At 42.3% G+C, this 14676-nt stretch overlaps 1 protein-coding gene across 1 annotated transcript in view; it reads right to left on the reverse strand.

The window, feature by feature from the left end:
- Positions 1-14676, reverse strand: part of PARP8 (poly(ADP-ribose) polymerase family member 8) — a 245726-nt gene that overhangs the window by 103100 nt on the left and 127950 nt on the right. Inside the window, exons 3-4 of the mRNA XM_088469494.1 lie at positions 14396-14433; positions 7659-7745 (exon numbers count right to left, since the gene is read on the reverse strand). Of these exons, the coding sequence (XP_088325620.1) occupies positions 7659-7745; positions 14396-14433 (125 nt within the window). The remainder of the gene's footprint in view (positions 1-7658; positions 7746-14395; positions 14434-14676) is intronic.

Here is a 14676-nt window from a genome sequence, read left to right on the forward strand (position 1 = left end):
GAGGTGCCCAACATCCCGACCGCCCGCGGGACATTTTGAAATCAGGATTGGCTGGGAGGGGTGCTCCCTCTATGGGGTGGTGCCCCTGCTCGACCGCACTGGTCAAACATGCCTCGAGCCGGCCCTGACAGGAAGTCACTATTTGGGGGAGGTAGCGGGGGGGGGGGGTTTAGAAAAATGCAGGTTTTGTCATACTGTTTAAACTCTGTTACATGGGCGTGAATAAGTGGTCCATTGTGATCGCATATGCAGCAGGAGAGCTCTCTGCGTGTCTGAAGGGCCGCTGTATTTGAGACAGGTCAGACCTGCTGCAAAGTGTGCATTGCTGGTCGATGTGCATCAATGTTATCAATTTTTACGCTGGTACGCGACGTAGGACGCAGATGAGAAGGCAGCAGTGCGCGTCCCTATGCTCAGGAAAGCTTTGGAACTATTAGCATATTTGCCCATCTGCGTTCTGTGCAAAATTAGCGTACATCACTAATCAGGCCCTTTATCAAGTTTACTGTACACTTCCTTTCTTCCTTCCTTCATCCAGTTTAGCTTTATCTTCTTTCTTCCTTCCTTCCTCCCTCCCTTCTTTCTCTACCTTAGCCTTCCCTGCATCTTCCTTCATCCAGTTTATTTTTCCGTCCTTCACCGCATTTATCTTTCCTTTTTCCCTACCCACCCTCACAGCACCCTGTTCAATTGCCCAATTCCACCACCTTCCTTATAACATTTAGTTACCTCTGTCTTGCTTCCAGCATTCACTTTTCTGTATCTTCCTCCTGGCTTACAGTTTTCTCCTGTCATTCAGTCAGCATCCAGTTTATCCTTACTTCTTACAATGATTTAATCGACCCATCCTTCTGTCACAACACCTAGTCTTTCCTTCCAGCATCCAAGCCTCCCTTCTTTCAATTACCCAATTGTCCCATTTACTATCCAGAATCCAGTTTCCTCTGCTTTCTTTGTAACCAGTTCCTCATGCCTTCCAATTAGTATTTAGTTCATCCTAGCTTCCCTTCAGCATCCAGTCTCTCTGACTTTCTTCCAGGATCCAGCAGCTCTCAGACTTTCCAGCATTCAGTCTTTCAAACCCTCTCTCTTCCAGCATCCAGTCCATCTGACTCTCTTTCAGAAGTATGTTCCTCCCACTCTCTTCCAGCATCCAATCCCCCAACTCTCTTCCAGCATGAAGTCCCTCCGACTCTCTTCCAGCATTCAATCTCCCAACTCTCTTCCAGCATCAAGTCCCTCCGACTCTCTTCCAGCATTCTGTTCCTCCAATTCTTTACCAGCATACAATCCTTCTGACTTTCTTCAAGCAACCATTCTCTCTGACTCTCTTCCAGTATCTTGCCCCTCTAACTCTTTTCCAACATCCGGACTGTCACTTTGTTCCAGTGTCCAGTCCCTCTGACTTCCTTTCAACACCAAGTCCCTCTGACTCTCATCCAGCATACAATCCCACTGACTTTCTTCCAACATTATATCTCTCTGACTCTCTTCCAGCATCCAGTCCCTCTGACTTCATCCAGCAAACAGTCAAACTGAATTTGATCCTGGATCAAATTCGTCTGAGTCTTTTCCAACATCCAGTCCCTCCAACTCACATTTAGCATCCAGTCCCACTGACTCTCTTCCAGCATCCAGTCCCACTGACTCTCTTCCAACATTCAGTACCTCTGACTTTCTTCCAGCATGGATTCCCACTTACTCTCTTCCAGCATCCAGTCCCTCTGCCTTCATCCAGCAAACAGTCATACTGAATTTGATCCTGGATCAAATTCGTCTGAGTCTTTTCCAACATCCAGTCCCTCCAACGCTCATTTAGCATCCAGTCCCACTGACTTTCTTCCATTATCAAGTTCCTCTGAATCTCTTCCAGCATCCAGTTTCTCTGACGTTCAAGCTGGCATGAAGCAGAAAGACTAGGTGTGACAGAAGAATGAGTCATTTAAATGATTGTGATGAAGCAAGAATAAACTGGATGCTGGTTGAATGGCAGGAGAAACTGTATACTAGAAGGAAGATGAGTCCATCCAACTCTCCTCCAGCAGCTCTAATTTTCTTCCAGGATCCAGTCCATCTGGCTCTCTTCCAATATTGAATAGAGTCCATTTGGCTCTTTTCCAGCATCCAGTCCCTGACTCCCTTCCAGTATCTAGTCTGTCTGACTTCCTTCTAGTATCTATTCCCTTCCAGCATCCAGGCCCACTTACTCTTCCAGTATCTAGTCCCTGACTCTCATTCAGCATCTAGTCCCTTTGACTCTCTTCCAGCATCCATTCACCCTGACTTCCTTCCAGCATTCAGGCCCTCTGACTCTTTTCCAGCATCTAGTCCCCCTGACTCTCTTCCAGCATCTAGTCCCTCTGACTCTTTTCAGCATCTAGTCCTCTGACTCTCTTCCAGCATCCAGGCCCTCTGACTCTCTTCCAGCATCTAGTCCCTCGGACTCTCTTTCAGTATCTAGACCTTTTGATTCTCTTCCAGCATCGAGTCCCTCTGACTCTCTTTCAGCATCTAGTCCCTTTGACTCTCTTCCAGTATCCAGGTCCTCTGACTCTCTTCTATCATCTAATCATCCTGACTCTCTTCCAGCATCCAGGCCCTCTGACTCTCTTCCATCATCTAGTCCCTTGTCTTCAAGTATCTAGTTTCACTGTCTTGCTTCCAGTATCCAATCCTTATAGTTCTCTTCCAGCAGCCAGTGAGTCTGATGTCCTTTCAGCATCCAGTGCCTCTGAATTTCTTTCAGATTCCAGTCATCTTTCCATTACCCAGTCCCTCTTGACTTTCTAGTAGATTATATACTCCCTAAGACTCCCTTCCTGCATCCAGTCCCTCTGACTGCCTTCCAGTATACAGTCCATCTGACCATTTTGTTAAATCTATTCTTTCTGACTCTCTTCCAGCATCCAGTGTTCCAGTCTTGGGTAATTGCTGCTACTTATAATCACATCTTATTTTACAAAAGCTACAATTTTAAAATATTTTTTTAAATACACATTTATGACAGTTAGAGCTACAGAATGTATCTTTTGTATGATAGTATAATACCTAGCACAAATTAGTAATTTTGACTGCATGTGCACATTGTATGGCTGAATATATAACCATAAAAAATATTGATGGATTATAATCAATTTTAAGCGAATGTGTGTATTTAAATCCACTTTATGTACATTTTAGGTGGCATCAAAATTAGTGGCGCATGCGAAGGGCTATAAAATTTTAGCTGCGATCAGCCCTCATGAATAACATTCACTAAGGTCACACTGTACTCCGCTCCCACTTTAAAGCACATTTCAATGATAAATATGTAAATGATGCTTCTGGGAAAGCTTTGTGACCTGTATTATTATTTAATGTACTGGTAGGTACAGTATATAAGAATCAATTTTGTCCTAATAGTGCACAACTGTTTATACTAACAAAAATATATACTCAAATATTATGTTATTTGATTTTTTGTTATTTTTAACTCTTCATCAATTATATTAAGTTTTAAATTAGATTTATGATCGTCTGCATCTAGTCATTTCAGCCTCACCTTTCACCCTGGCTGGATGTTAAATATGATTTTATTGGGATTATTCTAAATAATTAATCTGTAAGAGACCAGGAACAACTGATAATATAATGTGAGTCAGTCTACCTATTATGTATTAATGTGAAAGTCCAGCCTGAGATATATATATATAACATAGTGGATAGATTATTTTGTGGGAAAGACAAAGAACAATAACTGCTGTCAGTTTCTATTGCAGAACTGAATATTGAAACTTTTTGTATTCTTGTTGATCATCCAGCATATTGCTTGGAGAAATGGTCTCCTTTCTTGAGGCTTCAGTTGCACCAAATAGTCCCTCCCAGTGCTGAAGGTTCCGTGCGACTCGGCCTTGCCAAATATCTTTTTCGGTCAATATATGCATCGTTGTCACAAAAACAATATAAGCGAAAGCGACAGAACTGCGTTGCTAGCGTACTCTAAGCAGTGGAGTTTGCGACATTTGTACAGCTGTGTGCGAGTCAGAGAATGTGTAGTAAGGGCCCCGATGCGGGCTGCCGCGGCTTTTCCAAGTTCCACCGGGCTTCATCTGTGACTTTATATGCATGTAAACCCAATTCCTGTGCAGTTAAAGTCTCAGCCCAGTGTCTAGTACACTGAAAAGGGTTTTTAGCTGCGTCTGTGATGCGACTAAGACACACAATTTAAAGACAATTATGTTACGCTACTTCTCTCGGAGCACCTCAGTCGCACAGGGCACTCGCACCATACATGTTGTAAATACGCTAGGTGTATGAGGACACATCTGTAATCAAGCCCTGGGAGGACTCTATGAGGTAAATTTACTAATGTTCGTGTCTGATCGAGTTTTGCATGGCTGAAAATCTGGTGATTTTAGGCTTCTGAAACACTCAAATTTACCAAGAATCGTGATTAGCTGAGATCGTGTTTTCCGATGGGGTATGTGATCGAGTTTTCTCCCCCGAGTTGCCAATGTCTGACCGCAGCCAAACTCTCCCGAACAAGAAGTCTGCACATATCAGTGAGATATGTGTGCTTGTGTTTTTTCAATGTAAAAAAAAGAGTTAAATGTGAAAGTCCCAGGCGCCTCAGCCAGTCCTGGTTCCTAAAGATACAGGGGAAAAAACGTGTAGGGTTCCCCCATTTTTTAGGAACCAGCACTTGGATGCTGAGCCAGTCCTAGTATTAAAAATAGGGGGGAGAAATTGCATAGGGTCCTCCCTGTTTTTAAAACCAGCACTGGGCTCACGTGGAAACTTTCAGTACCCGGCGCCGCCAGCTAATCAGCGTCCACTAACTGTAGAGGTAAGTATGTGTGAGTGTGGTAGATATGTAATAAAATGTTACTTACTACGGTATGTGTGTGTCTTGTGGTTTTTTAACTATTTTTTTTACAGCGGTTGTACGGGTGCTGGCCGCCTGCTGGCACTTGTAGTTCCACAAGTGCCAAAGGGCAGGCATGCTGGCACCTGTAGTTCCATAATTCTATTTTCAACACTATTACCCCTGCACCCACCGCCCAAGGGTGTGGGGAAGAGCCCTGGGCTTCTGCTTAAGCCTGGGGTGCTCGGGAGAGGGGGGACCCCTTTATTGGGGTGGTCACCACCTCCACTGAGATCCCTGGCTTGGGCTGACCGGCTTGGGGTGATAATGCTTTGGCCGAGGAGACCCGGTGAAAGGGTCCCCTGGCTGTGGCATTACACCCCAGCCGAATTTGAGCCCAGAATTCCCCCCCCCCAATTTTTAAAAACAGGACTGGCTCATCAGCCCAGTGCTGACTCCTAAAATATGTAGAAACCCTACACCTTTTTCCCCCCGTATTATTAGGAACCAGAACTGGCGAGGCGCTTGGGGCTGGGCATGATTTTTGGGGGGGGGGACCAGCTTGGGGTGATAATGCTTTGGCCGAGGTGACCCGGTGAAAGGGTCCCCTGACTGTGGCATTACACCCCAGCCGAATTTGAGCCCAGTGCTGGTTTTAAAAAATAGGGGGAACGCTACTGAATTTTCCTCCCCCAATTTTTAAAACAGGACTGGCTCAGCAGCCCAGTGCTGATTCCTAAAATATGGAGAAACCCTACTTGTTTTTCCCCCGTATTATTAGGAACCAGAACTGGCTGAGGTGCTTGGGGCTGGATATGCTTTTTTGGGGGGGGACCCTACACCATTTAAAAAAAAAATTAACATTTTAGGTAGTTTACATGCAGAAACATAAACAAATCACACTGATCTGTGTATGTTTCTGCCAAACTTGCAGCTTAGGAGGTGGAAACTGCTATTTAGGTCCATATTTGCTAGAATTACACCTGTGATTGTAATCTCAATTCTTGGTAAATTCCCGATCCTTTTCACTGAAAGTACTTTCAAGTTTGGTAGTTGGTGTATTCAATTGAGTTTTCAGTCTCACCTGAGATTTTGAAACTCAATCGAAAAATCGCTCTCGAGTTTGCTTTTAGTAAATTTCCGAGTAGGTAAAAATGTCAAAACTCACCCGAGATTGCAATTTCAACCAAACACGAATCTTAGTAAATTTACGACTTTTCCCGTATTCCTCTCTCAGCGTTTACAGGGCCCGATTCAGCAGTGCACGCTAGTGCTAGATTATCCGATGCTGCGTTGGACAATGCAGCTCGGATAAGTAATGCGCAGGAGGCCATATCTGCAAGGATCGCAATTGCAAAGCTGCCTGCGTGCAGAATCAGGCCCTCAGAACGCTAGGAGTGCCTTGTTGGAGTTCCATTGTTTATATTACATTTCTAGAAGTTGAACAGTGAGAATTTAGACTTGGCATTTCAACATGTGAACCATCCACTGCATCAGCCATTTCGCAGTACTGCGAAATACAGGGACACATTATACAGGCACCTGTGATGTGAAAGGACATAGAGGCAGCGTATAATATAAATTGTCACCTGGCAGACCATCTTGTCAGCCTGTTCTCTAAATTATTCAGACAAGATAAGATTTTTGCCTAGAATTTAAATACTCCATTTAGAGCGATCGCTGCCAAAGCAGTACAAATGTTAATATCACTGATTGCCAGCCAAAGCTACTGAACATACACAAAAGTCCTTGCACGTCATGCTGAGAAGTATCTACACAAAGAACCAGTTTCTCGGGAGCTCTGAATATTGGTAACCAGACATGAGTGGTTTGGACTATGATGAATCTGACTACTTTGAGTTTTAAATTCGGAGTTAGAACTGAATTTCCTGTTCATCAGGGAAATGAGAGCTCAGAAAAATGCCACCTTCCCACCAGGGTGCCACGATGGTAGAAGGGGGTTCTAATTACCCAGGCCAGGCTTGTTTAAGGGGCCTGGTGGGGGCCCAGGCCTTCTGTTTAAGCGAACCAATGCTCCCATAGTGCACATTTTTCTGGAGGGGAAATGGCTGCACCCCCTTGGTATTCTCGGGACCCGCTGTATGTCTTGACGACCTTGTGTCCCATAACCAAGGAATCTTTTGAGCACTCTGTGTTTTGCATAGATATCAATGTATACTCATGATAGCCATCACTTTGTCTTGGGAAGCTAGTGGAAAACGTACACAGCAGTGCAACAGAGGGCAAATACAAGCACATTGAAAATTATATGATTAATAATAATTAGTGAATATGAAATAATTTTACTTTGACTGGAAGCGGGAATTTGTAGTTCAGAGATTTGATCTTCCTTATGCTACACCAAATGGCAGAACGGCCAATGGACTGATGGGCCGGTCCGGCCGTCTCCAAGTGCTCTGCCCAGCCAGCATGCTTAGATGGGGTACGCTGTGAGGCCAGAGGCCAGACTCGTGGCACGCTCCCATAAGTAGCCAAGCACCTGTGCTGAGTGGCCACACCCCCGAGACCTGTGACCATATCCCCCTTTATCACTTACACAGTACACACATATATAATTGTGCTGCAGATAATACAGTGGTCAATAGGATTGCATGGATTCATTATTAAAAATTAAGGAGTTAATACTATGCTATGAATATATTCCCTAACTACATCTGGCTAGTACTGTGGCAATCATTTATTTTTCAGAACACAAATGTATTCAGGACACTTTTGCGACCGTTAATAGACCTAATAATTACACTGATTATCTATAATGTAGAGAACAGACACAACAGAGACCCAGACTTGTTACCTGTTATCCTGTGGAAGATGACAGGGATGGGTTCTGTAGTAACTAACACATCTTCATCATTTTCTGAGCTTGATACATACGTGTTATCTGTGGCAGCAAACAAACACAAATCCGTGACTAAGGAACATTGGTAAAAAAAAGGAAGAAAGAACACATTACGGAAGGTATCATGTAATTACTGTATATGTGGTCGGATTAATGAGTGTGAGCGCACACTCTTACACATGCATGGATCAGCACATGTAAGTAATGAGATGATTGTGCAGGGAAAATAGTCAGGATTTCATGGATACATCAGTAAGTACACTTTGTTCTTCTGTAGATTAATGTGTCGCTTTGCTGCCTTTCCCTTCTGTCCTTAACTTTGCGAGAACTTTATTGTCTTTTAGGACTTAGAGCCGTATTCAATTGCCGGGGAAAGTCCCGGACTTTCTGCCTGCCAGACTTTCCGCCTACATCGCGTGTTTTTGGCGAAAACACTTTACGTGCTCGCGGCCGCTTTTCGCCGTATTCAATTCCAAAGGACGCAAAAACCCATCCCGGCGAATCTCAAACAGGCGATTTGGGGAAATCAGCCTGACACCCCCCCCCCCCAAAAGATGCACTGACATGGGAGATAGCTATGAATACCCCCGAATAGCCCTGCTGAAGGTATTTGGGGTCCTTAAATGCTCTCAAATGCTGCTATTTAGCGTCTTTACACAAGTGGTGAAGAACAGCATTTAGCAGTATCTTTTTGCAAAAGATAGTGGTCGTACATAAAATGGGTGCAAGCATGGTCAAAAATAGCTAAAGTGAGGTTTTAAAAAATGTAAAAACGCACCTTCAGCAAACACCTGCAATCAAAAAAACACCTGGGGCATATTTATGGGACCCCCTGGAGTCTATTTTGCTACTTTTTAAGTTTGTTCCCCAACTTTGAACTTTTTTGTCCCCAAAACAAAAGTACTTTTTTGAGGGGATCAATTGTCTTTTTTAAACTTTTTTTGATGCAGTTTACCTTTGGGGGACTGTCCCAAGGCTGCAGGGGTGTTCCCGCAACTTTGCACCCCAAACCCCCAAATCTGCACTTTTTTCTGCCTCAATTAAGAGGTGATTTTTTTTCCGCTGGTTACAAGGCGCAGACTCTTCGCACTGGTGAAAAGTCTCTGCAATTGAATACGGCGGAAAGTTCCCGACAGGCGAAATTACGTCATCGGCGAAAACTTTTCGCTGAGAACGGCTTTTCGCCTGCAATTGAATACTGCCTTTAGAGGGATCTGTCTCAAACCTTCTAAAGAGGACAGGTAAAGATGTTGCCTTTAGCTACTAATCACCTTCTACATATCATTGTATAGAATGTACTTGATAAATGATAGTTAGAAGCTGATTGGCTGAATGGGAAACTTCTCCACTTGTCTTCTTGAGAAACTTTGAGACTTCTCCCCGCAGTTTGAAGGTCCTGGGTTGAAAGACGGATCTCTCACTGTGCAGATAACATAGGCAACTACATGAACTCATGTATCCCGTGATTGGAAATTCCATCTGTGTCTGCCATATAGAACACTTTATGCAATCCTCTATATCCCACCTCCAGTAATCTGGTTCTGGGCCATGACTCTCCCCATATTGGTAACCCATCCTCCCTATCTGCCATACACTGTATATTTAGGTTTCATCCCCTTTGATTTCTTAAACTAGGATTTGGTAGTTTTTGTTAAGCATTATGTAATTATATTAAGTTTTATCTTTAATGTATGTATGTTTATATGTTTGTTATACAATTGTATTCCACACCATAAGTATTTTGTTTTTTTTACGTGCGTTTGTATTGTTCCACCTAGACCCTTTAAACTATGTTGAAAATTCCTTGAATTATGAAATATTTAAATATATATATATATGTATCTATATATATATATATATATATATCCACACACACTCTGGAAGATGGCAACCAGGTCTCCCCTAATTCCTTCTATCAGGGAAGTGCTCCCAAACCACACTTACGCCCAAAAATGGGCACTATAGAGCACTGCTTTCCAGATCAGCTGTGCCTTGACCATGTATACAGTAATTAGTTAATCTACACAGCTCCAATTTGGCAGGAGAAAGAGAGTATACTGCTTAAGGAGCATACACACGGTCAGATTTGTCAGACTTGTCAGATTTGTCAGATGAACGACTGAACGATCGAACGATTTGAACGATTTGAACGATTTGACCAAAGTTTTGAACGATTTGAACGATTGAACGATTTTTAACTGCATTAAAATGAATGGAATCGTCCAAGTCTGACTGCAAACACATCAGATGTCAGAAATCGTTATCTGACCATCGGGAACGCGCATCGTTGATCGTCCATCGTTCAGGCATGTCAGATATGAACGATTTTCCTTCAGATATGAACGACTGAACGATTTTTAAATCGTTATCGTTCATATCTGAAGGAAAAATCTGATCGTGTGTATGCACCATTAGAGCTGTTATATATGCAAAATGTAAGCACTGGGAAGAGCTACATTGGCAAAACAGCGTGTGCGGGTTACTCACAGCAACTCATATTATAACAGAACCTGTAATCAGGCCCCCTGATGTCATAGTGTTACTATATAGAGCCCATTGCATCATTTAATCAGCTAAACTCATCATCCTATACGAACGAGAGCTGAAACAGAAAGACGAGGGGGAGGGGGAGAGGTGGGGAGGAGAGCACTAGGGTAGTTGGACTGAAGAGAAGGTTGTGAGAAGAAAAGAGGATGCTGGGAGATCTGCAAGGAGAAAAATAAAAGATGAGTGACAAATGCAAGATCTAAGAAAAGAAAAGAGACAATGGGAGCTGGGGTAGAAGAAAGTGTTTTAATAAATAGAGTAAAAGAAAGATTTGGGAAACAAGGGAGAGGGGGAAAAAAGAGCTGGGAGGAAAGAGAGCTCCATGTTCAGGAAGAACATGCTGGCGGGAGAAAAGGAACAGTTAAAAGGGTTCAGGGGGAGATGTATTAAAGCTTGGAGAGAGATAAAGTGGAGAAAAATAAAGTACCAAGCTACTAGATGTCAACCAATCAGCTACTAGATGTCATTTTACAGGCTGTGTTTGAAAAATTACAGTTTGGAGCTGATTGGTTGGTACTTTATCTCCAGCCACTTTATCTCTCTCCGAACTTTGATACATATCTCCCCCCAGTCTGCCTTTATGGACTTAATCATTAAAGCTCCCACTCAAAATACTTCCAGGGCACCTGCTCTGGGGTACGACTTACCACCCAAACTACATATATCGAAAGGTGTATAAAGGTGCATCAAACTGCCTTCCTTATTTCTGGCTATGGCTCTGAAGCTCTAGACCAGTGGTGTCAAACTCGTGGCCATCCAGCTGCAGTGGAACTACACTTCCCAGCATGCACTGCCACAGTTTTGTTATTACGGTATGCTAAAACTGTGGCAGGGCATGCTGGGATATGTAATCCCACAGCAGCTGGATGGTCACGAGTTTGATACCCCTGTTCTAGATCAAGTACTTGATGCTAGCTCAATAACCACTTAAAGTGTATTTGTTACTAGTTAGCCCACCACAGGTACCAGCTATGAAGCTACTCCTATTCCATCCTTCACCAGTTCTAGAGTTGCTCTGACACCATGATATAAAGGAGGGCCATGATCACCTACATGTAAGAGAACTTGGAACAAGAGTTCATCACAGACACCAGGTCCTTGGCTGATGCAGGGTCTCTTATTTGTTAAAAAAAAAGAATGCAATGGGACTGAAAACAATGAAAAAAAAATCGCCACATTAAAAACTAAGCATCAACCGAAAAAAATTATATTCCGTATAAAAAAAAAAAACTACAATCCCAATAAACCAAAGGTTCCCAAACTCGGTCCTCACAGCACCCTAACGGTCCAGGTTTTAAGGATATCCATGGTTGAGCACAACTGGATAAATCAAAAGACTGAGGTACTAATTAAGTCACCTGTGCCCAAGCATGGTTATCCTTAAAACCTGGACCATTAGGGTGCCTTGAGGACCGAGTTTGGGAACCTCTACTAAACAATTGTAGCTATACATAAATAGTTCAGCTATGAAAGAGCTCCCTCCTACTAGCTGCAGGTGTGAACTGAACGGATGGCATCACTATTGGAGATACTATGTATCCACTTGTTTATTTCAAATGCTACAATGTTTGGTATTTGAATGATATCGTGTCCATTAGTATCATAAAAATTGTAGAACACACTGCGGCCAGCAATAAATGTTTTATCCAAAGACAAGTCAGCATATCCTCACATTTCTTTGGGCAGATTTTATAGGCAGAGGTATATTTCAGCTGATAGTGTTGCTGAGAATTTGTAGAAAAAAGTACCTTTATTTATAATTCCACGCAGATGAATTGTGCCTCTCTCCTGGCTGTGCAGCTGTCCAGCAGAACAATAGGCCGCCCGGCGGCTGCACAGCAAGATTGGTGGTCCGAGATGCATGGTGGTCACGGAGTCCTGTGCTCCCACCAGGCAGATGGTCGTGCAGTGCAGCGAGCATAAGGCAGTAAGTGGTGCCCAGTGGTCTCTCTATGGATCACTGAAGAGGTTCCTGCTTAATGTGGAGGTGATCAGCATACCACGCTGTACAGCTCTTAAGCTGGAGACCCAAACAACAACACTTCTGTGGACTTTCTCAAGCTTTTGTGGCTAAAAATTAGGGTTCCCTAATTGGCTATCGAGGGCTAAACAAAAGCACTCTAAAAAATTAGAATATCTTAATGCTGATCTTTGTCATCTTCAGAAACTCTGTAAGGCTACAGTCTTCACCAAACTTGATCAGTAACCTGATTTATGTCCAGGAGGTGGATCAATGGAAGATGGATTTCAACCCAAAGGATGGCGACTAAGAATGCTGGGTTATGGTGTACGGCCTATGCAAAGCACCAGCTATTTGCCCACTTCCTCCTTTAGATACTCGACTACATGCTAAAAAAAAAAGTGTTCTTTCCACCAGTCCAGAGTGAGCTACCTAAGATACAATATTCAGCACTTGACTACATTGATGCTCTTTTCTTGACTAGGCAATTTAGAGATTTGTTGGGGTTTAACAACTACTACAGACATCTTATCTACAATTTCTCATGAGTTGTTACTCCTATGACCGCCTTGACAAAAACAGGTGACTGCTCAGTAGGCATGAAATCACCAGGTTTCACCTCACCACCCATACTCTGGTATTTCAATCCCAGTCAGGCCTATACACTTGAAGGTGATCCATCACTGTGTAGCAGGAGCCATGCTCTCTTAGACTGATGACAAGGATGTCCTTCACACCCGCACCTTCTTTTCATGTTCAACTTTGCCAAACTCAAGTATGATGTGGGAAACCAGGAGTTTCTGGCAATCCTTACGGACATCCTAATGGAGCTTCTTTGGCACCTTCTAAACAGAGCCAGATTCCCTCTCTATCCTCACTGTCCACAAGAGGCTTCAGTAGGCGAAAGGCATCTTTGTTGTAGGGACAGTGGGGTATTACTTTTAACCAGGGTTAACTTCATCATAACATATAATTTGGAATTTTGAAGTGACTTTTCGCCATGCTCATTTTAGGTGAATCCACAAACTTGCAAAGTTGGGCTCAGATTAATTTTCCTGGTGCCGTTCCAATAGTAGTTGTGAACCTTAACTGGGCTTTGCAAACAAGTAGGTGCACTTGCACACAAAATAATCATTAAATTATCATTCTTTTGTCCTAATAAAACTTGTTTCAAACCATCAACCATTCAAATATAACTGGCAATTCATCAAAAAATTCTGAGTAAACTGCAACACTCTTATATTTTCTAACAAAACCAGAGTCAGAGGGGCACATTTATAACAATATTTTTGTTGTAAAAATTTTCTCTGTAGTTTTTGCCCTTTATTTAACATCTGTGACATTTTCTATTCTGTGATCCTTTGCTGGAGCAAGTTATAACATTCTGACCTCACAGCCCTACAAAAACATCACTGCCATAAACTAGGTACACATTATAAGATTATCTGTCCAATCTGGCTGGTTGGAACGAAGATCTGGCAATGTATGGGAGCAAATGACAATTGACTGTTCGTTCCCAAATACTTGGAACACAGACATACCTAGCTTTGCTTACAGCCTTAAGGGTGGATACACACTGGTGTAAGAAAAACAACTATAACATCATGTTTGAATATGCAGTGGTAACCAGTTTCACTTTGCGGTTGTGGAGATTTGGAAGTTCATCCACTGTCCTTCTTCCATTCAAATAAATGTAGGTAAGTATAGCTGGAACCAACACTCCTAACTGTACGCTCATACCACTTTCTTAGTATGGAAACTGTTGCTAAATGCATGATATTTAAGACCAATGGTTAAGAAGCCTTGGAAGGAAAAACACTATTTTTCAGGTCAGCCCAGTAAGAGACTGCTATAAAAAAAATTAGCTTCAAAAGCTGGGACGTAATGTCATCCATTGAAGAAGATCTGTAGCATTTTTCTCTACCTGCAAGTAGTTTAGGTGATACACTGCTTTTGTCTCATTTTCAGACAATTTTAAAAATTAAAAAATTGTGTTATTTTTTTTTTATTCAATTAAATGTGCTCAAGTATGATTTATTTAAGGGAAAGCAATGTAATGTAGTATATAGTTTAAACCTATTATTTGTTGGTTGCATATTAGCATTAAAGATCATGAGCGCAAGAACAGCAATGAAAGAGATAAACACTTTATTGCAAAGTATAATAAAACAACATGTTACTTTACCTGGATAATCCTCAGAGACATGCACAGAATAAGCAACACTGTAAAACAAAACGAAAAAATATTATTATTAGTATTATTATTATCGCTAGCTTTTTATATTATTATTTCCAGATGTATAAACTATTGAAACAATGACCTCGGGAAAAGAATACATTCTGGAATAAGAGAATAATTTCATGTATTGATGTGCAGGCTCTTCATAATACAATTATATTGATTGAGTGATGTGGCCGGACAACAGACTGTAATATATAATGTTTCAGTACATGAACTGACATTGT

Source organism: Taudactylus pleione, unplaced genomic scaffold (genome assembly GCF_031769625.1).
Source record: "Taudactylus pleione unplaced genomic scaffold, aTauple2 ptg000092l, whole genome shotgun sequence".
NCBI lineage: Eukaryota > Metazoa > Chordata > Amphibia > Anura > Myobatrachidae > Taudactylus > Taudactylus pleione.